This window comes from Vigna unguiculata, chromosome 3, assembly GCF_004118075.2.
Source record: "Vigna unguiculata cultivar IT97K-499-35 chromosome 3, ASM411807v1, whole genome shotgun sequence".
Lineage (NCBI taxonomy): Eukaryota > Viridiplantae > Streptophyta > Magnoliopsida > Fabales > Fabaceae > Vigna > Vigna unguiculata.
Window position 1 is genome coordinate 2,461,784 of NC_040281.1, and position 27,890 is coordinate 2,489,673.

Sequence of the window (27,890 nt, forward strand, 5' to 3'; positions counted from 1 at the left end):
TTTTAAAAAAATTCGTGGATATTTTTTAAATATGTATCCAACGGGTAAATGAGCAACGAGTGGATATTTTTGTTGCAGATCAGGTTGCGAGTAGATACTATTTGTATCTGACTCGACTCGTTGCCATCTTTAGTTGTACTTAAAAAAAACAACTACTTTATTTATAAATATTGTCATTACATAAATAAATTAATTCTCGAGAATTCGAAGTTAAGATTTTTTTTGTATTTAGTTTATATTTTTTTTAAATATTATTTTCAGTGGACTCGAAATTTCCTTTTTTAATATGTTTCTTACATAACTGTTGGCGTGAGTGACCCGTGATGGAAGTTAGAATCAAATTGTCTCAACTTCAAAAAGATTTTACTATGATAAAAAAATATCACAACACTCTAATTAAATCATTTAACATTTTAAATAATGACATTTCTATCGAAAAATTCTCTGATTTAATCCGAATTACAATAAACTTATTGAAGTTTACAATAAAACTATCTATAATTTCTAATTAATTTAGGAATTTAAAGAGTTATCCGGTCATAAAACTCGGTATTAAATGCTTGAAATACACCATAAATGTGTGATGATGTAATAATCAACGTACATTGTTTTTTAGTCTTTATGAGGAGTTTTTCAAATCTACTAAATGAAAGATTAGTCATAGGATTTTGTAATTAATCATGATTTAGAAGAAGATAAGTTTGAATCGAACACATTTTTCACTGTGTGCAAGTTTTTTTATTCTCATGTTGAGTGGCATATGCGGTATATAAGGAGCATGAGGCACCCACGAAATTTCACACCTCATCATGACATTGTGTCTATAAATTGGCACCCACAAAGTGCAGTGAGTGACTCACTTCAACGAGAAAAAAATCACACACACACGCACACGCCAAAAGCATGGAGCATTTCTACCTTTCCCTCCTTCTCCTCTTCGTTTCTCTCGTCACCACATTCTTCTTCTTCCTTTTCCACAAGCACCGCTCTCCGTTCTCCGCCCCCAACCTGCCACCGGGAGCCACCGGTTTCCCGGTCATCGGAGAGAGTCTCCAGTTTCTCTCCACCGGATGGAAAGGTCATCCGGAGAAGTTCATCTTCGACCGCATGATCAAGTACTCCTCCGACCTCTTCAAAACCTCCATCCTGGGTGAACCCGCGGTGGTGTTCTGCGGCGCCGCCTCCAACAAGTTCCTGTTCTCGAACGAGAACAAGCTGGTGGCGATGTGGTGGCCGGAGAGCGTGAACAAGGTGTTCCCCACGACGGCGCTGACGAACTCGATGGAAGAGTCAAAGAAGATGAGAAAGTTGCTCCCACAGTTCCTGAAACCCGAGGCTCTCCAACGCTACGTTCCCATCATGGACACCATAGCGCAGACCCACTTTTCTTCCCTTTGGGACAACCACACCCATCTCACCGTCTATCCCTTGGCCAAGAGGTTCATCATTCACTCCTTTTCTTCACATTTTGTTTTTTACGCCAGTATTTTGACGCAATTCTTTTTTTTAACTATCATTTGATCGTTATTTCTCATAAATAATTATGTTTTAAGTATTTTTTTAGTATTTGAACTTTGATTTAAAATTGAAATTTGTTCCTGGTTAAAATTTTGATAAATTTTAGTCCCTAAACTTTAAAAATGAATGAATATAGTCTTTTTAACCCAATTTTGTTAATTTTTTTTTACGTTTCGAACGCATTTCTCAGTAAATATTGAGTCGAGAATATGTCAAATGGTATAAACAACTCCAATATTTACCGAGAGATGCGTTCGAAACTTAAAAAAAAAAGTTAACAAAATTGAGTTAAAAAGACTATATTCATTCATTTTAAAAGTTTAGGGATCAAAATTTATCAAAGTTTCGATCAAGGACGAATACCAATTTTGGACCAAAATTCAGAGACTAAAAACATACTTAACCAATTATTTATTTATTTTCTTTTTTTAAAATATAAAAATTAACTTTTATTAATATTATTTTAATCTTATATAAATGGTCAAATCGTCGTCAAATAATTTCAAACAACTTTTTTCTTACTAAAATAAAATTTTAACAATAATGTCGATCTTTCATCTAGATTTCTAACGATTTAATGAAATCGCCAGAAATCTTAATAACTTTATTCAAAATAAAATCGTGACTTCTAACGATTTTCTTACATTTAGTTATTAATAATCTTTTACTTATTTATTTATATAATATTTCGTACAAATTTATAGAACAGAGATTATTAAAATAATCGGTATTGTAACAGGTACACGTTCCTGTTGGCGTGTCGGTTGTTTATGAGCGTTGAGGATGAGAATCACGTAGCGAAATTTGAGAAGCCTTTTCATCTTTTGGCGTCGGGAATCATATCAGTGCCCATTGATCTTCCCGGAACGCCGTTCAACAAAGCTATCAAAGCAGCAAAAAGCATCAGAAAGGAGCTGTTGAAGATCATCAGAGAGAGGAAAGTTGGTTTGGGCGAAGGAAAAGCTTCAGCAACACAAGACATACTGTCTCACATGCTGCTCACGTGCGATGAGAACGGACATTTCATGACTGAATTGGACATTGCAGACAAGATTCTGGGACTTTTGATCGGTGGTCATGACACTGCAAGTGCTGCATGCACTTTCGTTGTCAAATTCCTCGCTGAACTCCCTCACATTTATGATGCAGTCTATCGAGGTAATTTATTAATTAATTAACCTTTTATTCATTTTAGTTCATTATTTTTTGTAAATATTTGTTGAAAAATTATTTATACCCACAAACATCTCTTACGTACTTAAAGTCAACTTTCAAGTGCACAAGTCAAAAGCTTCATGTTTCAATCCTCTTAACTTGCGTCAAACTTCACCGATTTAATTTACATGATTCGGTTGATGTTTGAATTACGAACTAAAATCCAAAATAAATTATCAAAGATGACCTCATCATTTATGCGTTTGTTTGTTGTTCTAATTTCGTGCAATTTTTATCAAAATTTGGTAGAATTCATAATAATTTTTTACCTAAAAAAACACAGTAAAACTTAGTTTTTTTATATACAGCTCCAGCAGAAAGAAACCTTTCTTTCGGGGTACTTCACCCTGAAACAAGCACTTTGGTAACTAAGTCAAGCCCAAAACTAAAACAAAAAGTTAAGAATTCTCTATATGAAAAAATACATTATTGTTTTAAAAGAGAGTATTTGTGTAAAAAAATAAATAAATATTTATTAATGCTTTTTAATATAAGATGTGACACTTTAACATTTATATCTATATATATACTTAATTTTTTGTGTGATTGTTTCAGAGCAAATGGAAATTGCAAAGTCGAAATTGCCCGGAGAGTTATTGAATTGGGATGATATAAATAAGATGAAATATTCTTGGAATGTAGCTTGTGAAGTGATGAGAATTGCTCCTCCACTTCAAGGAGGTTTTAGGGAAGTTATGCATGACTTTACTTTCAATGGGTTTTCAATTCCAAAGGGATGGAAGGTAAGAAAATTGAATACTACACAGCCAAATAACTTTACGTACACTCTCTTAATTTTCCATTTTTCACTACATGTGGCTTGAAGCATTATTAGTTATGTGATTATTTTCTATAACAATAAACTGTTGTTTCTTTCTATTGAAAGAGGCATCACGAACACTAAATCACTCATAAAATAAAAACTTAAAAGTATTAGACAATATATTTGTAAGATTTTGTATAACATTTGAGGTGGGATTTTACAATGAATTTTTATCACAATAAAATATATATTTCTTCCACCCATTTATCTTTTTAATATACTTTTAGTTACCATCAAGACAAATTATTCTTATGAGAAACTTAACATCACTTTCAATATAAAACCTTAAAAACTTAAAACTTATATATTATAATATTATCTTATCTTTAATCAATGTAGAACTTCCAATAATAAAAATCAAGTAAACCTAATAACAAATAATACAATACGTCTAAATTTTGATTAAGATAAACTCTAAATGAGTATAATATTAAAGTAATGATATTTAAATATACTTCAACCTTACCGAACTAACTCAATATCAGTAAACTAACTCAATAAGATGAAGTTTATATGTGCTGTAATTTAATATTATCTGTATCTAATGAATTATTTTTTGGGTGATGACTTTGGTTTTGCTATATATGTGTGTAGTTGTATTGGAGTGCAAATGCAACACACAAAAATCCAGAATACTTTGAAGAGCCAGAGAAATTTGATCCAAGCAGATTCGAAGGAAAAGGACCAGCTCCTTACACTTTTGTGCCATTTGGTGGAGGACCAAGAATGTGCCCTGGAAAAGAGTACGCAAGGTTGGAAATATTGGTTTTCATGCACAACTTAGTGAAGAGGTTTAAGTGGGAAAAACTTATTCCAGATGAAAAAATCATCGTTGATCCTATGCCCATTCCTGCAAACAACCTCCCAATTCGTCTTTATCCTCACAAACCCTAATTTCCTTTAAATCAACACAAAAACTCTTCTGAGTTTTCTACAAATCAATCTACACCATACACATACATATATATTTATACGCCAAATCTTTTCAATGCTTTATATTTATTCTTTTACACTTCATCCTTTAATTTCTTGTATTGGAGGGACTTGTCAATATTCCAACTGATTATTGTTTGTATTAAAATATCAGTTGGGGTTGATGAGATAATAATTTGTACTTTACCTTTCAGTTATATGAACTATACTTATTTACTGTACTTGGGGCTTCCATTTTCACCATATAACTTTCCTTGTTCATCCAAAATACAATAAAATACCTACAAATGTTTGTTTTCTTCATTAAAGTATGAGCCTTGAAATTTTAATAAGAAAGAATAGATAAGATAAGTATAATTAAATTTGACTTTCTTCACATATATGTCTAATCATGACCAGATTCTGATAGAAAGAAAAATTAGGTTTAGATTTGCTTAAAGTTTTCCCCGTTCGAAAAAGTAAGGGCTAGTTGAGTAAGTAAAACTTTGAGACTTTAGGCAAAATTATTAAAAGAACTTGATGAATAAAAAAGATAAGGGATAATATATATATATATATATATATATATATATATATATTTGAAGCTCTGTAAAATTAATAGTAAATAAATAAACAATTTTCTAACTTCAAAAGTTGTCAATGGAGATTCAGGAATGCAAACCTACATTTTTGGCTTTAATTTTTCTTTTTCCATTATGCCTTATTACTCAGTTAATTAAGGGTTAAATTTGTTTTTCTCATTCAACTTTTATTAAAAAATAGAATTAGTATCTTTTAAAAATCTTAAACTAATTTATTCGACTTTTATTAGAAATTAGAATTAGTATATTTTGGAAACCTTGAATTAATTTAGTCTCTTATCTTTAAAAATGCGTGGATTTAATCTTTTAAATTAATTTTTTTTAGTTTATTTGTGATTTCAAACGTATTTCTTAACATTAAAACGAATATATGTCAAACGGCGTAAATAAACTAAAATATTATAATAAAATATATTTGAAACATAAAATAAACTTAATAAAATTTGGTTAAAAAAACTAAATTCATGCATTTAAAGAGTTGAGAAACTAAATGGATTTAAATTTTTCAAGAGGGATTAATTTTAATTTTTACTAAAACTCGATGGATAAAAACATATTATTAACTTTTTATTTAATTCTTACATATTAAATAGTGTGCATCACGTACGGACTTATGCAAAATTAGAAAAGAAGGAAAATTAATATTGAGTTATATATAAGAAGCCACGAATCTTTATCAGTTTTAGGTCGACATTTTCAGTTTTGGACTCTCTTATATACAGCTTGCAGCCACACAGCGATAGTCTTTAACTTTTTTGTGCCACTCAAATAATTAAGGGTACCAAATCAATAAAGTGAAAAGTACCCAAATATTAGAAACTATTTATAGCTACTCTTAAATATAATTAAATATTATATTTACTAAAACTTAAGATATCCTTGTTTAATCTATTATTATATAGGTTCACTTTACAAAAAAAAAAAAGTATTTTTCCTTGTAAAAACAACAAAGAAAAGAGGCATATATGATTGTACAGCGTTATCATAAAGCAAAAACAATATTTTCATATTTTTATTTTGTAAATAATGAGAGATCACATTATATATGTTTAATGTTGAAGTATCGTGTGTCCGTATATTTCAACCATCAGTTTTAAAAAAATTTAAAACTCCAATGTCGGTTTATCCAAACTAAATAAATCCCATTCATCAAATTGATTTAATTTGGGTTTTTGAAAAATTACATAAATTCAATTCAATTTTGCTCAATTTTGATTGAGTTAAAATAATGAGTTTTACAAACTCAATCCAAACCAGCACGGGAGCATTACTGATAATTTCATAATATATGTGTATTTTGTTCATCCATTAATACATATGAGGGTGTCTTTAATTCTAAATTAGAGAATATTCTGAACTCAACAAATATAAAATATATTTTGAAGGGAAAATATGATTTTTTTTTTTCCATAGTATCGCCTAGAAAATAAATCCAGTGTAAATCTAACAGATTCCGTTTAATTTAAAGGGAAAAAAAATTAAGTAAATAAAACTAGTTAAAGTATTTAAGAAAATTAAATTCAAATTGAAAATTAAAAATGATAAATAAGTAAAAATAGAATAAGAAATAACAACAAATCCAATAGTGTCTGGGAGTATCAGTGCTTGCGCGATGACCACTTAAAATTAATAAGGATTATTAAAAAGTTCTAAATATATTTTTAGTAATTGTAAAATAGGCACATTTTAATTTCGATATCTGTAAGATAATTCTTTATTTTCTTTCAGTAAAATCTAAAATCATGGTTTATATTCTTCATACAATATGATAATTTTAATTTTAATTTTTTGAAAAGATTTTTATTTGATCCTTACTATTTCAAAATTTCAAATCATTAATTTCAGTGACACATAATACTATAAATTAAAAATAATAAATTTTCATTTTAAAGAAAATAAAAAGGTAGCAAAAGTCAAATTAAAATAATTTGTTTTAAAGAGACTAAATGCGTGTATAATTAATAAAAACTATTGCCTAAAATCACATTAAAAAGCTTTTAGGTTAAAGGACTAACAAGTAACTTCCTGCACCCCATCAAATTTCATCTCCACCCGAAAATAAGTTTTCAGAAATTTTATGCGGAATAGGGGTGAGTGGGTGAAATTTGGAATCCGGATTCGTATTTCTAAAAGTATAATATTAACATTCGAATCTACGATCTTTCTCTTTCTTCTTCTCATTTAGTTATATACTGCTTTATCACTTCTTATAATTATTACAGTAAAGATCGAATAAGAATATGAATAAAATAAAATAGGTTTATTGAGGTGTTAATGATCATTGTCTTAATAACTAATTGTTCTTAAAGACTTGTTCCCAATATGAATATGTTGTGCAAGTTTTTAAGAATACAACAGAAAGTTTCTGAAAAATATAGAATTAGCAAAACAAGCTTTTGTAAGGAAAAAAAACTTATAATAAAAGAAAAGGGAAAAGTGTGATTTAAAAGAAATGAGAGACGTCTATTCATAGGCAAACTAAAATTGACTTATTAATAATAATAATAATAATAATAATAATAATAATAATAATAATAATAAACTCTTATGAGAGGTTATAAAAAGATAAATAGAAAAATAAACGAGGCACGATAAGTAAGAGATAAAGAAAGACTTGGAGTCCAAATATTCCAGCCTCCAACGTTCACAAGGCAAACAAGAAATAATAAAAAAATTCGGATAGGCTTTAATATTTACCTTTTCCACATTATCACGTTAGGTGACAGTAGCCTATATATAGAATAATATTAAAGTAATATAATAATTATTTTTATAAAGTTAAAAATTAAAATAAACATAAAATTATATATTTCTTACATTACAAAATATGTATACTGATTAAAATTAAATATATCGTCATACTTAAATTAATATTTAATAAGGAATAAGGAATTCTGTAGCTTCATGAAACCTTTTCTTAAAGGAATTTTGTAAATAGTTTAGTAAAAGTATTAGAGCCCCAAGAAGTACTAATATATTTTATCTGATAAAAAGAAACGGTTTAACAAGTCGAGCGTAGTCTGATTTTCTAAACAAAGTTTATCTTGCTTTAAGTGTCATATAGGTTAAAATAAGAGAAAAATGTATATAAAAATTGGGGCGAAATAACAAGGAATGTATCTGAAAGAAAATAGAATAGAGAATAATAAATAATTATCAATATGTTTGAATAAATACTCAAGGACACGTGAAAGAAAAATATAGCGAAAATGTTGATTTTTTTTTTGCATAAACTATTTTTTGACTATATATGTGTGTATTTATATACATTTTAAATAATTGAAAATTATTGTATGATTTTATTCTTGGACATAATGTATGAATGATTCTTTGACATACACTTTAAGAAAGCGTGTTAGGCAGAGATGATAAGAAGAGAGAAAACGTCAGACCTAAGGCGGAAACTTATCTTATCACCTTTAAATCACAATAGTGCATGCATGCACGCAGCCATCAATTCGCTGCTTTAAAAAAAAACATTATTTTCTTATTTATTTTGGATATTAGTTTAAAAATTATTTAAACAACTTTTATACATCTGAATAAAAATATCGATTTTTGTTTGAAGATATTCCCTAAAGATATCAGTCTAATTGATGCATTTGCTATTATATGTGAGTGTACAACATCTGCATATGTATACAATTTCAAAAAAAAAAAAAAACTATTATATGTATTATGTATACCTCACCATTAAAGAGTATTTAGAATTTCAAAGTATATGTATATATATAACTGTTTTATGGAGGGTTGAATTGAAACCTGGTAGTTCTTGTTGTCTGCTAGCAGATCACCGTTGTCATTTTTTTTAAACAGATAATTTAAGATATGAATAATAGTGAATGATTAAGAAATTCTTAGATGACTTTTTTTTATTACTGAATTTTATGATTACTAATATATAATTTTAAACAAAATACTAAATTTAAATTTTTTTAGTTGGTAAGACTGTTATTTAAATGTTCATACCTCAGCTTTTAATACTTGAGTCAAATTAATGTTCGTTTCATCTTGTAAATTCTCAAATCAAGTTAAGGATAGGAATTTAAAATCAGTGACAAGAAGGAAAAAGATAAATTTATAATAAGATTTATTTAAAATAAAATAGATTAAACAATAGTATTACATACTAACCTCTTAGTAAACACTTAATATTTAAATTTGTGATAAATAATAAATTGTTAGATTCTAAGCTCTGAGTTAGAAATTGTCCTAGTGTTCAGCCACAACATCCCCATCTTGTTGCACGTTTCATTTGTATTTGAGAAGGAAGATGTAGGAAAAGACAAGGGTATAAAAAAAGTTAAAAGATTATCAGGAGATGTGATGATATGAGTATTGAATGGATTTGAAGACAAGATATAATTCTGACCTCAAAAATATGAGACTTTCACTTGGTATATTTGAATTCCCTGTATAAGAATAAACACACATTCAAGTAATTCGAAACCCCTATACTATGATAAATGAGTAAACACTCGGAAGCAAATAGCACAAAAAATGATACATGGATATAGCATACAACTGAACAAATTGGGGAGCAGGATACAAGATATCGAAGGAGAAAAGCCAGAATGACATAGGACAGGAGTAACATATAAAAGCCATAATGGATAAAATAAACCAAAAAAAAAAAAAGCCATGTACATGACTCGGATGTTACAACAGCTTACGTACATTATTCAAGATTGAGTAACATATAAAACAGGGACCAATCCAGCCATCTTGCCATCCCTACCAGGGCGTTTCTTCTTAACCTGCACCGCAAAGTAGGTCATCAACAATTGATTCTCCTATGCATAATTAAAAACATGAGGAATCCATGTAAATTCTACTTATCTACGTCTCTACTTCAGATGAAATACAAATATAAATCTTCCACACTTACATAAAACCAGCCATCTACTTCATACTCAATCTCAACATCTTCTCCCGCGGTTAAACTCAACTGCCAGGAAAAACAATGAAAGCAATTACATCATGTTCGTATTTAAAATATCCATGCCTGCCCAAGATAATACATGAATTCATGAACACAACAAGCCGAAAGGCATTGTCCAAAGAAATATCAAATATGCATCAAAGTAGTCATTGAATATGTATAGTTAAAGGTCTATGATTCATTGCAACTGGTTGAATCGGTGATAATTATATATATTTTAATTTTATATTATATAATGCAAAACTTAAATTCGAATTATATGAGCATACTATATAGGCTTGAGAGGTTAAAATAATCAATAATGAAAAGGCTAAATAATAGTCATCAACATTTGAACCTAATTTCCAATATTACTGACCCTTTTTTAAGTTTTGTATACTTTTGCTTTTCAGGTTCGGATTTGTAAAGTGCGAGCATTACATTTCAGGTTCCAGATTTGTAAAGACGTTTGTGGGCATTTGCATTGTACAGCTGCATGTTTCTTGCCGCCATAGATCTTTAGTTTCAATTACCCATACCAAAAGTTGATTTCTAATTTCCAACATAACTCATTTTCTTTAGGTTTTGTGTTGTTTTTGTTTTTAGGTCAAGGTTCAAAATTGTGTTTAGTGGCACTAGTTCAACTATTTTTGCATCAATTTTTTATTCAGTGTTTGAGGATTGTTTAGATTGCTGACCTAACCTATTTACAAATTTCCCAGTTAAAATGGCTGGTTCGACGGTTTTTCTCATTGATTTTAAACCAACTTACTTCATCGTCTCCTCCGGCTGTGAAGTCATAAAGTGCACTTCCAAATTGAGGATTTCCGGATGATACTCGTTCGTCATCTTGAGACTCAAAACTGTGCGACCCATTTCCTGCTAGGGGGTTCTCAAATGACTCGTGTCTTTGCATGACAGATGATGCATATGATGGAGGCTCTTCTCTTATCTGAAAATATTTTGGGATTTAAATATTAAAACTAGATCAGAAGAATAAAATGAAACTGAGTGTTTGTTCGGATAAATCTTTTGAATAGGCATTTCTAGGAAAAATAAAAGAAATAAACATCTCCATAAAATAAAATTAGTTTAATTTAAACATAAACTAATTTGTAAAAAATTCTCTCGTTAATTTCTCTAAAATACTATTTTTAACTTATTTTTAACTTATATACAGATTAACTTTAACTTACAGAGAAATTAATTTCATTTTTTTTCCTAATTGTACGTTTATAGAAATTCATCCAAATATACTCCAAAACAAGTCAAGAGATGTTACCGGAGAACCAAGACCCTCATACATAGAGGGGCCACCACCTCCTCTTGCTGGTGCCTTATCCTGCCATGGATAATGTAAATTTCCGTAAGTAATTTCGAATCCAAAAGTTGACAACGGCAGAGTTATGGCTCAATAAAAAGTTAATAAATGTGTGATAATATTACAACATTCAAGGTAAGGTAATTAGATTAATAACTTATTGATGCAAAAATTTTATTAGAATATTTACAGAACATTTCAGTTGGGGAGAATGATGCACAGTAAATTAGGATAATTCAAGCTCCTATAATTCCATTCATGTCACTTTATAATTCAACGTCATATCAGTTTATTATCATACTTTGAATTTCTATTATTTTTTTCCATCCCTGCCTAAACTCCATAACCATTCCAACAATTAGATTACAGATTATGGAGTAAAAGGCACTTACTATTCTAAAATATCACTTTGGTTGCACTCTCCACCCTCGTACGTCAATTTAAGCATAACACACCCAAATGTAATACAATTTATAGTAAATTTTCCTTTTCAATCAAATTTAATAGTTAATTTGAACAGTTACATTACACATGCAATGCACATGCTTTTTGACTACACATATACTTAAAACGCGATAAAACCCTTTATCAAATTTTGTCTCCAAATCGGGTATATTGCTGACACGAACATAAGCATGAGAGAATAGTGTTGATGACTTAATTGTTGGTTACTCTAGTTGGTTTGTTGTATCAGTAATGCAAAAAGGTGTCAGTACAACATGGCAATCTGGAATCTTATTCAAAATTACAAACCAATTATAAATGCCAGTGAAATCTGTTAATCTAAAATTCTTGAAGAGGCAAAAATCTACACAAGTATACGTGTCTATTCCATATTTGAGTTCAAATAATTGAAAAAGAAAATCTCAGATCAACAAGTGGTATTTTATGCAATAATATGTGATGCACTGTTCAAGGGTTTATCTAAAAAAGGAACAGTGTATACAACAGAAGTTCTCAGGTAGAATGTAGGACCAACTTATGTGATGCACTGTTCAAAGGTTTATCTAAAAAACGAACAATATATACTAGAGAAATTCTCAGGAAGAATATAAGATCGACTTCTGTGAGCCACATGCAACCACACCATTTCTATAATTCCCTTTGTACCTGTAACCTGATTTCAGAAAGTTTAGGGAAGTTTGCAATCTCAAACTCAAGGGCAATGGAAGAGTTATGGTTCTAACTAACACTAATTCTAAGAGTTGACCATTCAATATTATCGTTGCTTACAAAAATATGCATAAAATATCCAATATAGATGATTCAGAATAGCATCAAATTAGAAGCACAGTGCATGTGGCAAAACAAATTGATTCTTAATATTAATATTTGGTACCGTAGTTTGTGAATATCCGGATGGACGTGAACTAAACAGTGAAGGATAACTCATTCCACCAAAGTGGGATGATATTGAAGTCTCAACTGATCCTGTTGAATCTGGAGATGATGATCCCAACGATTTTGCGTCATCTTCCTGTTTTCACAAGTAATGGATGCAAGTCAAACCACAAAGTTCAAGACCCAATGCACCAGGGTTAAAAAGGATCTGGCTTAATCCTTACCTCTAGCTCTGAAGATTCTAGAAGTGTTTTTGCCCACATATCATCATAGCTAACTGAAGGCCTAGAGATCATATTCTCTTCATCAACTTCTGGGGCATCTGTTCCAGCACCTGCCAGAAATTCATTTACCTAAATCCAAAGAAAAAAGTGTTTTCAATTTAAAGTCAATTTACTTTCGAATGAAAAGGCATATTTAGCTTTAAATTTTGCTCACAAACACACTTACTGCTAACCTCCACACGTTCATGTGGAAGTTAGCATAGTCCACGTTTTTTATTTCGACTATATAAAGTTTCTATTCTTTATTAATTGAACAAAATATGTTTTCTGCTGTTATATGACTCATCTCACAAAAGAACAAAATTTTCAACCGCTACTTGCATCTCATTCATCACATGCAAAAGTTAATAATGGTCAACTACTGGATTCGAACAAAAAATTTAGAGGCTGGTTGGTAGTCACCACTTAACAATTTGCAGTTTCTAGTTTGGCATCCCTCTTTACAGATAAAAACATTGAGAGTCAGGTAAAGAAAAAGTTTCTAATTTTCAAATGCAACTACCTGAAAAAGTAATTTTCTTAATATGGGAATGTAAAGATGTAAAAAAGCAGGGCAAGATTTATTGATACTTCATAACAATTCAATTTAATGTACATGTTATGCAAAAAATAAATAAATTTCTGCTATTACATTACATATCTAGAAATGTTTAAATTATTACAAATTAGGTACACATAATCACCAAAATAATATCAGATGATTCAGTGGTTTAAATTTGACACTAGTCTCAATTGATCCTATCCTTTTCTATAACTGTGATTAAAAGTGTCTATTTGCAGAATGTTATCAGAATCTTACCATTCACGACTCAAATTGTACACTTTGACTACCTCACAGTTTATATCACAAGATAAACTTTAAACTATCTGTGTGTTACTGTACGAATAAATATGAGCAATTTCATATCACCATCACGAGTCACAATTTAGGAATTGAGGGGGCACTTTTGTACTTATCCTAATGGACTATTTCACTATTTTATATTCCATCCTCTTGCCCAATGAATGCAATCTATTTTTCATTGCTTTGTTTCCATTCTTCTAAACAATACAGGCTTCAGAAACTCATATATAGCGGATAAATTTGTTTTAAAAGACATCTAGTTTTGTTGTTCTATCTATTTCTAGTTAAAAAATTATTACATTGTGCACTATATATCCTCATGTATATGACATATTTGAAGCAGTTAGTCATTGTTGTTGAATCTTGTGATTCAAAACAAATATTCACAGTTGAAAAATTAGCTTGGAGATTCACAATTTGAGAACCTATTATGTTTGTGTGTGTGCATAGAGTGAGAAGGGAATATACTTTGCAACCACTAGTAGATGTCATATTATCAAATTAAAGAGAAGCAAAACAAAATAGATAAAAAGCACACCCTAGTCATTGCTGGTGCATTGTTTCCCCATAAGCCATCATCACCAAGGTTTGCTGCCCAGGCATTTACTAGGTCATCATCAAGTGTATCAGGCTCAGCAGGTGGTGGTTGGGATTCATAAACAAGCTCAGATATACCAGTGGCAACAGCTGGATCACTCAAACCAGTGGATGCACTAATATTGTGGCGAGTACGATAGATGTCAATGAGTTTGGCACTATCCAAAAATTTAGAGTAAAATCATATTTAGAGAATAACACTAATAACATAAACAAAAGCAAATAAATGTTTCATTGTTTAACCAAAACATTATGACAAAAATTATTGAAGCGAACTGTATAGAAGTGTCTGTGTGTCAAACTCTCAAGTTAACTCTATCAATTTTATGAAACTGAGTTAACCCTATTAAATCCATTTTGGATAGAATCTGATAAACTCAGTAAATACATATCAACTCACAAACTCCCAAATCAGAAGCAACTCGACAAATGTAAAATCAGCTGTAGATTTTGCTCATCATTGACTCTATAGCTACAATGAAGCATTTTACCATTACTTAACTGATATTTGAAGAAATTAACTGCTTTTTAAAATGTTTTATCTTGAATAACTTGCATTCTTATGAACATATATAATTTAGCCACTCGTACAGTTTGATCTTATTTAGTTATAATGACATATTACACTTTATTATTGAGATTTATTATTTTGCTTTTTTATCAAATTGAAGTGCTGAAATATTGTGCTAATAGTATTTTGTAAAGGCTTTATGTCATTAATAGGTTTTTTAATATTTTTTTTATCATGTATACTGGTAGTTTACAAGTCAACTATATGGTCTAGTTTACGGAAGCTTCACAATTTTATATAAACTTTTGAGTTTGATGACCTTAGAAGTGTCATCTATTATGGTAGCAGTGCTACAGGAACGGGGGATTTCTGGATTGACGTTCACTCCCGGAAACCAAAACAGGCTTCTGCTTCACTTTTGCATCTCCTTCTAAAATATATTTTTTGCATAAGATATAACAGTGACAAGTATTAAAATAAATATTTGGTAGAGTGACATGAGAAATACTTCTGCTGCACTACCCTGTAAGCAGAAGAGCCTACAAATCTCTTCAGATACATGAGAAATATGCAAAATTAGCTCATATGAGGAATGCACTTCAATAAATAAGTACCTTATCGGGCCCAGAGGAAGATACTTTGTTCTTGGAACATAACAAAACAATGAAACAAGATCTAGCAGTCTTTCATGGGTTTCATATAGTTTCTTCAGTTCATCATCAGTCCATTCTTTCTTAGCATTGTCATGATTGCGTATTTCCCTGTTTATAAGCAATTCATGAACATTAGTAATCAGGATCATCAATTCTGAAGCAATTATGGAATTATGATCTGGCTCTCACTTGATCAAATCATCTTGTGCTCTATACATCTCATCCAAAACCTTTATCATTGGACTTAATAAAACTCCAAGGCCTGTACCACTTGCTCCTTGATCTTCTCCATTACTAAGATGCATATCAGAGAACTGGGACTGAAGACCACCTTGCGCCAAAGTGTGCAGAAACTCATAAATCTGTAACCTGAAAGGTTCACCAGACCTAATTGCCATTGTTGTGAGAGCCTGAGCAGCAATAATTCTAATCTGCATGTTCATTTAACAGAGAATACTTAAGTTAAACAGCAAGAGAAAATAACCATGAGGTAAAAATATGCAATAATACATATGACAAGCAGCTGAATCAAAACCAAATTTCCGGAAGGCAAACCAACACTACCGTTTTCTAATGAAGTATATCATTGTTCTCATAGTGTAGTGAGATACCATTCAAAAAATCATTCAAATTTCGAGATGGAGGTAATAAACAACCAAGCAAGTAAAGAACGGAAAAAACCCTCAAATGGGTAACATATACCTCCCAGCTGCCATTGAATGCACACCTCTGGAGCCTCGTCAAGGCACCAGCTAGAGTAGGATTACGAGAACTGGCAGCAGCTACCATTTTATCAGCATCTAACATCATCAAAGCAGTACCAGGTGGGGTGGCAGATTCCCAAGCATATTCAGATGCAGCATAATTTGCATTTTCCCCAAGAAACCATACCTAAAAGCACCAAGTGTCAGAAAAAACTTGATTCAACTTTTTTTTGGTTGTAGAAGCCAAAGTGTGAGTAAGATCTTCTGAATAAATAGCAATGCTTACTGCAGCTTGGACTAGTCTTTGTAATGCAAGAGCAGATTTTGGGTCGGATGCAGACACCCTGTCCACTGAAGTAAAACCAAGCATAGACCCAGGCTGCGGAGGTGGTAGATCAAGTACAATTGTGACTGCTTCTAAAGCTTTATGTTTCCCATTAGGACCAGCTCCAACAAGACAAGTCTGACAACACATATTCCTTTAGTCAGTCACCATTTTAAGTAAAAACCATCAAGGAAACTCAAATTTGATCAAATGAACTGCGCATCTGTGCGCATGCATCTACTATGTAATGTAATGTGGATGTGTTGCTTCAGAAGTTTTGCAGTTTGCAATTCTCTCTACTTATCATTATTTGACCGCTCCATTATTAACATGTGTACCAATCACATCAATTCAAAAATAATGAAAAGGCTATCAAGGTAAACTGACCTTCCAAAGCTTTATAACTTTGGACTTCTTCATAATACATGTCTTCTTTCCATGTATAGCGAAGTTTAGCTCATGGATTGCCTTATAGCTAACTAGCTTGTTCTTTGATCATGGGTTTTGGTTTGGTCCCCCCGTGAGTTCTTTGTTTTTTTTCTAATTTTTAATGATATCTTCATGAACTTTATCTAAAAGAAAAAGAAAAAAAACTGACCTTCCAAAGCAGCTGTAACAGCTCATGGATTGCCTTATAGCTAACTAGCTTGTTCTTTGATCATGGGTTTTGGTTTGGTCCCCCGTGAGTTCTTTGTTTTTTTTCTAATTTTTAATGATATCTTCATGAACTTTATCTAAAAGAAAAAGAAAAAAAACTGACCTTCCAAAGCAGCTGTAGCACATCAGCGTCAACTTTTCCTGGAACTTTCGTAGCAAATATCCTCGCAATTTCAAGAAGAGTAACAGCCATATCTGGGGAAGCCTTCAAAGCAAAAATGAAAAAGAACTAGTGAGCAAACTTACACTTTCTATTATGCGTGAATACAAAAAATAAACACATTTACCCATTACTTGCAATGAGTTATACAAAGTTAACGAGGAAGACTACTAATAAGATATTGTTGTCACTTCAGCAAAGCATAACTACAAAAATCCATGCCGTGCATGGGGGTATGGGAAAGCACAACAGACTGAATATTTGAACAAATTCACCATATGATTACTACAGAATCAAATATACTAACAAGTCGTTAAAAGAAAAGGAATGTTAGATATAAAATCATTCATGATCCTTTCACCTAACAACTTGAGCTTTTAGGAGAGTTAGTCTTTGACATGATATTAAACCCTATATGACTAAATGATCAAGAGTTTGACCTTTGCTTTCCTATTTTTTTTCAAATAACTGCAAAAGTAATGCACATTCTATGCTTCAAGCTCAAAAGGATCACGTGTGAAAGGGGCCATGCTTGGGGTAAATCATCCATCAGCCTTCACTTGACAGATTAAAATTAACAGAGTTGGCCTTTTGCAGCCAGCTGATCAATCCACATTATTTGCAAAAAGATTGCTAAAATTCAACTATATCGGTTTCCAATTGCCTCATCTTTTTTCAGGCAATGCTTTGTTGAACATATCCAAGTAGTATGCCTAACATTGATATAAACTTCACAAGAGAAAGTTCATTTACCTTAAACCGAGCATGCAAGGTGAGTAGTACATCATTCAAAAGTGCTGCTGACCAAGCTGGATCAGAAAGTTCTGATGCAATAATAGACTCTAGTTCATCGAATGAGTCAAACGGACCTTGCATCCAGATTAATGCCTTGAGCACCATGGCTCGTACATAAACACATTCACAGGCAACAGTCGTCCGTACCACTTCCATCAATGAGGCCAACAAACCTGCGACAGTATCTCTGCCAGCAGTTCCATTAGATACTGAAGAAGTCCTTCGAATGCCTACATCAAGGTATCAATTAAGTAGATAATAAGATAATATTTCAACATACCAAGATATCGCTAAGACTGTATCTAAACTTGGGTATAGATTTGTTTCGAGATAACTAATTGCATGCAACTGTTGAGTGGCAATCAAACTGCACTTATATTGTATCTGAGCTTACTTTACAGGAAACTCACAGAAACATTGAACTGGATTTTTCTTTGTGCAGAAAACTCAGAAAGGATTCATTTTGACTACAATTGGATGGAGAACTAGCAAACGTCTGTACAGAAGTCTTTTTAGGTTAACCTATATTACCCAACATGAAAAGGAGTGCTACAGAAGAATCCTGTGAATGTTAACAGCATTAAACATAGATAGTAACCATGCCTGTACTAAACCTAGCTTAAAAGTACAAACACAGACACAAGCAGCCTAATAAGTGAATTCATTAAACAAGCACATACCAATATCTGTCTTTCTTTCTAACAAATTAATGAGAACCAATTCCAAGAATACAAATCTCAAAATACAATCTGAAAAGCATGGCTAACAAAAGGAACAACTAAAAAACAAAAAAGAAACCGAAGGGGAAGAACATGAAGATAATACCATATAAAACTGAGCAAAAATATTATGATTGTCAAGGATCAACTGTCCAAAAAGCTTAAGTCGTTTCATGAAGACCAATGATTGGTTTTATATCTCTTGACAATTCAATTTAACATTCAAGAACCTTTGTAACTATTTGTATCTGTATCTAATTATCTATAATAATCAAAACATACTTAAAGGCTTGTTTAAAATGCTATGGAAGCATGCACCGCAAAACACATCAAATAAACATTACTTTCAGGGTGTGTGCTTTCATCTGAATCATTATAATCTGTAGAATCAGCAAATGTATTGATGTTTGCTCCTTCTTCAACATCCTGTATGCCCATTGCAAAGGCAGCAGCCCGACTTTTCCCCATCTCCTGTACAACTCTAGCTGCTGCATGAAGCACGGGTCTAGAAAAGCTACGGAAAGAACTCTCTAACCTGAAAAACATTAAATCATAGACAAGGTGAATTAAAATTAAACAGCTTCCACATCACCCAAGCCAATGACTCGATAATTCAAAAAGAAAAATCAACATGCATCAAAAATACGCAATCGAGTTTTTGAACCTTCTCATTACAAGTTTTATAAGAGGTTGAGGACGTTTCATCTTCTGAGATTTATCTTTAGAACTTTCTTTTGACGATGCATCTGGTAACTTGAGAATTTCCCTGGTCAAACGATACCACCCAGTTGCACGCTCCTCCGTCCTAGAATGTGTAAACATAATAAGATTGCATCCCCCAATCACAAGACAGAAAGTAAACGGTAAAATCAAAGCTAAACTTATGATTAGGAAGGTAGAGATAAATTGCACCTCTCAGTATTATCATATTTTCCTAGTACACATAAAATTGCCTCAAAACAGACTCTTTCACTAGGATCCAACAGAAGCTGGTAGAGCACTGAATTGAACTGGGATCTAATATCTGGTCTCTCTGTATATGCATGCAAAACACAAATTTAACCATAGCATATTTACCAAGGATCAATTTTAATTAAACACAAGTTTTTTAAAACACCAACCATCTAAAGCTCTAGCCCTTGATATTGTACAACACAACTTCGCCAGAGAAACTCTAGCCAGAACATCGTGCAAATGAAGAATATCTTGTAATGCCCCTGTATATAGACCAAATAGCCATCATAACACTATTTGTGGCAGAACAGCAACAAGATAGTAAGTTATAAATATTCACAAAGTCTTATCATTTGCATAAATACTCAGTAATTATGCAGAAATTTTCCTCTCCGTTTACACACAAATCATGAATGGAAGTAACGGAAGTGTTTTGACATACTTTACTGACCAAAAATTGGTTCATAATCATTATCTACTGTTTTTTACCAAATAAAGTTGACGCCCCATCAATGTAAAATTCAAATAAAAAAAGGAAAGATGGAAGAAACAATGAAGATCCAATTAGCATACCTCCAGGCTGAACATGCTTTCCTGCAAAAGAATATCCAAGAAGCATTAGATTTAAGGAAATCTTGAAAAAAAATATTCTAACATTATATTACAATAGTATACGCAATTAAACACCATTTTAATGGAAAATAATATGAAGATTTAAACTCTTACCTAAGGCCATAGCAACCGCATAAGGATCCCTGGTTGCTATCTCAGAAACAATTTCAAGAGCATGCCTCACAGCAACTGGATCAGCAAATGAAATCCTGCATTAAACTTTGTTTAGTTTTGAGAACTGAAGATCGGAACCAAGGGAAGAAACCAAAAGCGAATAATAAAGTAAACAAAGTTGCTCAAAGAGAGGTCATGAACTATTGGTTCCTCAAAGTTTTGGTTGTAGGAGTAACTTACCCTTGTACAGCATAATGCAGAAATGCTGGATTTCCAGGATCCAGAGGGAGCCTTCTCAGAGCACTTAAGGCACCATATTGTAGATTGCTTCGGATGATAGACTATATGACCAAGCACATAACACGTCAGAAACATAGTATAATACCATTGAAGTGTCCTCATACAATATAATAACTTATGTTTGTTGGGACTATTGGTCTATGACAAGGTATTAAAGCCTCTATGACCAAGAGATCTAGAGTTTGATCTTAGTCACACATCAATCTAATAAATAGTTGAATATCACCACTAGGGATGTGATCTTAATGGTGTATAGAGAGTTCTTCTCGTTTCTCTGAGCTGATTGCCTATCTGCCACATCAGCATAGTTTGTTCACTATAAGCTAATTGGGTATTTGCCACGTCAGCACAATCAGTTATAGTAGTTAGTTATTTTCTTTGTAAGCTGATTGACTAGTGCCACATCAACAACTTCTCTTATACTCCCTCCCTATAACTACATAAATAGATCTCTTTTCTTAAGAGATCAGAATATCAAAAACAATTACAAAGTTTCCCTAAATTCTCTTTTCTCTTAGAACCCTAGATCTTTGTTTTCTAAATATCCATGCTTCTAGCCCAACAAGCTCTTGAATGATCGGGTGTGCTAGAGATATAACATAAAATCATTCAAGTTGTTGAAAGTCTCACATTGACTAGTGATAAGGTCAATTTGTAGTATATAAGTGGGTGGAAACCTCACCTTGCAAGTCAATTTTATAGAGTTGAGTTAGGCTTAAAGTCCACTTCTTAACATGGTGTCGGAACCATGGGTTAAAGCCTACCCTAGTGAAATTTGTTATTTGTTAGGTCTATTGTTCCACCCGCTACCGAACTACCTATTACTGTCTAGTCCCACGCACGAGATTTATATGTCTCAGCGTGAGGGAGTATGTTGGAAGTCCCACATTAGCTAGTGATAAGGTTAGTTTACAGTATATAAGTGGGTACAAATCTCACCTTACAAGTCGATGTTATGGAATTAGTTAAGCTTAAAGTTCACTTCTAAACACAAGTGTTTTCACCAAAAACATATGTGATGTTGAGTCATATCTATGTCAAACCAAGTTGTGTCTTGTAACTTTCAAAATCTGACATCCTCGTATTTGTCATGTCATATTTGTTAAAGTTGGTGCTTCAGGTTCTGGGGCAACTGTATTTCCACCTTTTAGTAGGTTCTTTTCAGTTATAGATTTAAGACTCAAGAAACTGTGTTGATAAGCTGGCAAGTTTAGGCCTATCTTCTAGAGAAGTGTTTAAAAGGTATACGGTTATCCCAACTTTTGTAAGTTTGGACTTTTATCATAATAAGTTTCTTTTTTCTATGTATAGGGCTTCTTAGCTTGTGTATAGCTTTATAGTTGGCCTGTTTTTTGTTCATGGGTTTTGGTTGGGTCCCCCATAAGTTCTTTGTATCTTTCTTTTTGTTTTTAATGATATTTTCATATGATGGCAAATGATAGATGTCCTTGGGGTGTTAGTGATCTCCTAGAGATATTCGACTACACCTCTATGTTATCTATTTCTCATATTGCAGGACATTGACAGTTCTCAAGTTTAATCTTGTCAATCAAATTTTGAAAAGCCTCATTTTGTAGATCTTTTCCTACCTTGATTGGCTTTGTACTTTACACCGTGTCCTATTTTCTGAGGATCTACATATTTAGGAATATTTTTTGTATGAAAGCACCAATAGATTTATTGCAAAATGCAACATAAAGACTTGTCTTGTCCGCTAATTTCTCTCAGAAAAAGAATACTATATTATTAGGAAGAAAGACATGTATCACACTTGCTCTAATTGCTTTAAGTACATTTTTATGAGCCTTGAATTCTACATTGCTTAGAGTGGAAAGAGGAAATAGTTCCATTAGCTATAAAAAAAGATTCCCTAAATTTACAAAAAAAAAGTTACAAATATAAGGATAAAAGAAAAAATAGTACAAATCAATGATCTTACATCTTTATCACCACCTTTAGCCCCAAGTATACCCCTCTTTCGCTTTTGCTGAGCGTCACCAACCTAACAATCATTCACAACCTAACAATCATTAGAGGCAGAAAAAGTAAAAAAAGCTCAAGTACCATAATTTCAAAAATCTGTTCTGATAAAGAAAGAACACTTTTAAGGAGAAAGTGAGAAAAGGAGAATAACTCCAAATAGAAAAACTACATTGAAGTAGCAGAAGATACAAAAGGAATACAAAATAATGAAGCTCTTCAATCCCTACGTATGTCAGCCAAGGGAACTCTCTGGAAGAAACATGCATTAAACACCACTAATGAGGCTATGAAATTGTTTTCCACCAAATCATTATAGGGACAAAGATTTTCCTTTAAAGATACATAACTTCATTTCAGCCAAGGACACCAAATGACAGTGCATACAGTGCACTTATAAATGCAAACTGAGGTTACAACCAAGATTCACAAAAACACATCAATAGATCCAAAAAACTTATTCTGGATAGAGGTGACTACAAGAATAAATAAAAATAAATGGGAAAAAAACAACATCATACACAATAAAGATAATAGGAAATCACAAACCTTCTCTAGTATGCCAAAAACAATTTCATACAATCTGGACAAAATTTCAGAGTTGTTTTCAGGAGCATATGTAAGTGCCTTCAAGGATTGCAATCTTCGAGCATGAACTTCAAAACATAAGTTGAATAGAAGTCACTAACGGACTCATAATCTCAGATGAAAATTGAACACCTAATTCAAAAACTAAAATTTGTGCACTTTTAACAAGATGACCAAGTTAGTTATCAAACAGGACAAAATTACGTTTACGAAAACAAAAAATTCATTGCATGAGCATGATTCCAATAATTTAATCAAGAGATTTAGATAATTATATTAATTCTGGATGCCATGTATTATTGTACTGCATTTTCAAAGACAACATTGCCACAATGACATTCATACTGAGATTCAAAATCCAAAATAATGTTCGCAGTTTGCACCAATTACAATACAACTATGGAAGCTTCAATAAAATCTCAAATTAAATTATAGGAATACAAGAAATATCCCGCTCAATATAAACTATAATTTCAAATAATTCTCATGCAGGGGAAGTTAATCATCCATACATTCAAATAGATAGATAATAGAATTGCTGAATGCAAAATAATATATCACCATCACAATATCAATATACAATTACACAACGGAAAAGTTTGATTCAGACTATTTTTCCTCCTTTCTCTTGTTAAATAGAGATTATTTTTTTACCAAATAGGAGGTCCCAATTCAAAGGTAACATTAAGGATGGCTATGCTCCACAATTAAAATATAAAAGAGTATATCAACCTTAACATTTTGGTACACTTGTCCCATTTTATTAGTCAGAGCAAAATCTCATCCAATTTCTTTATTTAGTTTATTGGTTTTGTCCAAATTTTCCCACCTGACTGGAATAATTCATTTCTCTTATCTTTCCTTCCTCTAATGTACCAATCTCACTTTATGCTTTAAATTTCCAACAACAATTTATCCAAAACTCTACACAGCCTTGAATACAGTGATTTCTCATCTGTACTAACTCTACATACTTTCATGTATGCAACTTTTGTACATGACACCAGACAAGGCAGAACAAATGCATTTGCCTTGTCAACAGACAGTATAATATGTGTGTGTGTGTATGCCAAAGCTTATTGGACCAAAAGTTCTTAAAATCTTCAGGTAAAACCATTTACAAAATTGCTGCAGTGAAAAAGGAGTTAATGAGAACTAATTCATTCCACATGAGTTCTGGGGATACTTTTACTTAAACCGCCCAAAAGTAACTATGACTCCTTCTCAACTAAAGGTAAAACATATAAGCCCATGCACAAATACATATACATGTATGCAACATTATGCCTAACATTAATAAAACCATAATTAAAAGTGAGTAACACTCACATTCAGTTTCAGAGTTAGTGGATGCTACAGAAAGCTGCTCTACTATTCTAGGCACAACATCAGCTCGAGTAACACCTCCAACTGCATCAATATCAGCCAGAGCATCCCAGTTAGGAGTGGGTATCCCACCACCGCTGCTCAAACCTTGGGAACCAGTGTCAGACAAAATTCTGGCCAGGTAGTAATAGACATATCGAAGAACACTTCTATCTTCACACTGCTGATTAAGCTGCAAAACAGGGACAAAGATACAAAACTTTATCCACACATTAAGCAGGGGGAAACAAATTCCAATACGAAAATCATTAACACATAATGATAATAATAGGAATAATGATGATGATGATGATGTACATTGTAAAATCAGCAGCAGGACTGTTCACTAAAGAAAATTGTCACAAGTATGCCATAAGCTTACCAAAGACAAACCTAGGGAGTAATAAGTTTAAATTTAATAAATAAAAAGAACAACACAGGCTACACTGAAGACAAAAATACTAGTACAAAAACATTCGAGCTCTGGGAATAAGGACATGCCACATACATAAGAGAAGACCAGAAACATATATAAGCAAACATTCAGGTTCAAAGGAGTTGGAGAATACCATGAGAAGAGAGGGAGCCAATGAAGGGTCCACAGAATTGTACACAGCAAGTTTTGGAAACACTTGATGCACTAATTGCCGTTGAGAACTTTTCTGAAGCCATATTACCATAATAAACAAAACATGAGTGAATAGACAACCACATAAGCATGTTAGTGAACCTATTTGAATAAACACTGTTGTGAACACTAATAAGAGAAATAAACAAAAAGATAAAATGGCATATGCTAGTCAAATCAACTTATGCACTTAACTTTCATAAAATTATGAACTTAACTTCTAAAGAAGTTTTTTTTTCTAAGCTTTACCAAAAGTTTAAGTGCGGAAGTTGATTTAGCTTATTTAAGAAGCTCAATTCCTTTTATTTACTTCTCCTATAAGTGCTGGTAGAGAAGCCAAGTTTATCCTATCTTTATCCTAACAGGAGTCTCGCAGAGAGAAAGTGATAATAGTCACCTGATCAGAAGTGGCAGCTAGTTCGTGAATGCTTCTAGCGAGTTGTGAATAAGAAACTGGCTGCAAAAGCAAGCGAGAACGAAGATCAAACGCACAGAATCACGCACCACCAATACTATCTTCCGCATAAGACAAGACTTCAATGTGCAATATCATATCCACTAAACTCTACTTGCTAATAACACCGAATTTCTAAGTACATATGCAAAAGCAATGTAGCTGCACTCAAAACTAACTGATCCACTACCCGCAACAAATTGAATTACGAAGCACCGCAAATTCTTGCAGAAGAGGCGACATCTCTGTACCTTTTTCTTTTGTTTTTGCGGCATGATATTGGTCCTAACTGGATGCAAAGCAGCTTTGGCAGCAGAAATGGTATCATTCTGGATCTGCATCAACGCCGCTCTCTTCGATCTCTTCTCCGCCAGAGGCTTACCTAACGCCGAGGGCAGAGATGACGGTGCCGTCGTCGCCGTAGATGTGGCCGAAGACGACGATGACGTTGTCGCCGTCGTAGGGTCTGCCGTTATCAGATCCATGAGTGTTGTTCCCGACGAGTCCTAACCAAAATCAAAGTTAAGAAAGTGAAGGTTGGAGTTGGAATTGCTAAGAAGATGTAATGAGTGCGAATAAGAACTAAGCACAGAATGAGAATTTACAGCCATTTGCTTATGGTGTGATGGAAGGATCCCCTTTCGCTGTCTTCTCTATTGTAAGCGCTACGCTAATTCGTCACCGCGGGGTGGCCAACCGTGAGAATGGACGAGTTCCGCCATCGTTTTTATTTCCTTTTTTTTTTTTCAAACTCTTGTTGCCCTTCGGACATTTTTTTTTTTTACGATTTTTTAATATTAATAAATATGTTTTACTAATTAACAGAAAAAGTATGATTAACCTTTTTATTAAAACAAATACATGCCCATCTTTTTATCATTATATTTAAAAAATTAATTAATATAATGATATTAAAATAAAAAATTATTGAATTTATATTAAAATTATAAAAAGTATATACATAAACAAAATAGTTATTATCTTTCATTAATTTTAATCATATTTATTATTTTTTATCATAATAACTGATAAAATGACTCATATTTGCAGGAACAAGATGGAAAGGGGTATAAAAGAATAGTTACAAAATATATAACTTTCACTATATATGTGAGAAAAAATAACAGTTTTTAATTTATATTATTAATTATTTGTTTATGTGAATTTATAAAAAAAAATATTTAGAAGTATTTAAAATAACATAGTCCAGCAGTCTTGATATTGGGTGGTTGCGAGTTAAAATGTAGTTTTCAGAAACAAAAACAATAAATGTAACGTGTTCAAAAGTTACCTAGGAATTTTCCTTGAGAAAATTGAACTTTGGAGTAATTGTTTTTTTTTTTCTTTTTTGAGACTTAGCATAGTTTATATATTCAAAAGGGAAAGTTTTAAAATTGAAAACAACCTTCTTGACTCAAATGGTAAAAAAAATCCATAAATGTATAATATAGCTATAATCTATAATGGAAATTAAATAAATATCTCATACTTTTAGTAGAAAAAAATGTATTTTAATAAATTTTTAATAGAAATAGATATAAGAATTATGCTATCAATTAGTGAATATTTACTATTTATTATTAGTGAATTTTATTTAAATGTGGATTTAAAAAATAATTAAATAAAATTATTAATAAGAAAACTACTAACAATTAAAAATATGTTTATGATTTAATTTTAAAAATTTACATTTTTATTTACACTTATAAAATTAAAAAGGTTAATATTTTTAAATGTATATTTTATGGTTTAACTTGTTTTTTTTCTATTGGAAAAAATAAATTTATCTGCAGTAATATTTTATAATACAATTTTATGTATATTATGGTTTAAATTTTTTTAGAAATCATTTTTATTCGAAATTAAAAGAATACAATTTTTTTTTTCAAGTATCTTCAATTCCTACTTAATAACAACAGCACAAATTTCTTTAAATATAGAATAGACATCAAGTAAAGGTTAAATATGTTTTTTTTTTAACTTTAAGTAAAAT

The 27,890-nt window shown here is 31.8% G+C and overlaps 2 protein-coding genes across 4 annotated transcripts; one reads left to right on the forward strand and one right to left on the reverse strand.

Annotated features, from left to right (window-relative positions):
• Positions 1-812: 812 nt before the first annotated feature.
• Positions 813-4,710, forward strand: LOC114176393 (beta-amyrin 28-monooxygenase-like). Its single transcript, XM_028061435.1, has 4 exons — positions 813-1,439; positions 2,258-2,676; positions 3,289-3,476; positions 4,151-4,710. The coding sequence occupies exons 1-4, from the start codon at positions 904-906 to the stop codon at positions 4,448-4,450; spliced, it is 1,443 nt and encodes a 480-aa protein (XP_027917236.1). The 5' UTR covers positions 813-903; the 3' UTR covers positions 4,451-4,710.
• A 4,435-nt stretch (positions 4,711-9,145) lies between these two features.
• On the reverse strand, positions 9,146-26,642 carry LOC114177679. 3 transcript variants are annotated; one of them, XM_028063135.1, is made up of 29 exons: positions 26,503-26,642; positions 26,149-26,403; positions 25,841-25,900; positions 25,385-25,477; positions 24,780-25,008; positions 23,412-23,518; positions 22,822-22,884; positions 20,823-20,923; positions 20,583-20,677; positions 20,430-20,450; positions 20,024-20,119; positions 19,815-19,935; positions 19,567-19,707; positions 19,247-19,437; positions 18,142-18,413; positions 17,332-17,433; positions 16,533-16,709; positions 16,245-16,433; positions 15,732-15,973; positions 15,504-15,650; positions 14,320-14,536; positions 12,878-13,006; positions 12,652-12,789; positions 11,274-11,333; positions 10,764-10,943; positions 9,959-10,018; positions 9,748-9,827; positions 9,443-9,482; positions 9,146-9,308 (listed from the first exon to the last, which is right to left on the reverse strand). In XM_028063135.1, exons 1-27 carry the CDS (start codon positions 26,506-26,508, stop codon positions 9,753-9,755), a joined length of 3,567 nt encoding a protein of 1,188 aa, XP_027918936.1. In that variant the 5' UTR covers positions 26,509-26,642; the 3' UTR covers positions 9,146-9,308; positions 9,443-9,482; positions 9,748-9,752. The 3 variants fall into 3 exon arrangements, with proteins under 3 accessions (XP_027918936.1, XP_027918935.1, XP_027918934.1); XM_028063134.1 differs by having other exon boundaries at positions 9,146-9,482; XM_028063133.1 differs by lacking the exons at positions 9,146-9,308; positions 9,443-9,482 and having other exon boundaries at positions 9,510-9,827.
• Positions 26,643-27,890: the final 1,248 nt, after the last annotated feature.

What these genes read in the sequence shown, in the direction of transcription:
- LOC114177679 (XM_028063135.1), bottom strand. An exon ending in TGAAAGCACACACCCTGAAA is followed by an intron (nt 18,414 to 19,246) that starts GTAATGTTTATT and finishes ACCTTGATGTAG; the next exon opens with GCATTCGAAGGACTTCTTCA. An exon ending in CCGGATATTCACAAACTACG is followed by an intron (nt 11,334 to 12,651) that starts GTACCAAATATT and finishes TATCCATGGCAG; the next exon opens with GATAAGGCACCAGCAAGAGG.
- LOC114176393 (XM_028061435.1), top strand. Translation starts at nt 904, where the DNA reads ATGGAGCATTTCTACCTTTCCCTCCTTCTCCTCTTCGTTTCTCTCGTC. An exon ending in GTCTATCCCTTGGCCAAGAG is followed by an intron (nt 1,440 to 2,257) that starts GTTCATCATTCA and finishes GTATTGTAACAG; the next exon opens with GTACACGTTCCTGTTGGCGT. An exon ending in CAATTCCAAAGGGATGGAAG is followed by an intron (nt 3,477 to 4,150) that starts GTAAGAAAATTG and finishes ATATGTGTGTAG; the next exon opens with TTGTATTGGAGTGCAAATGC.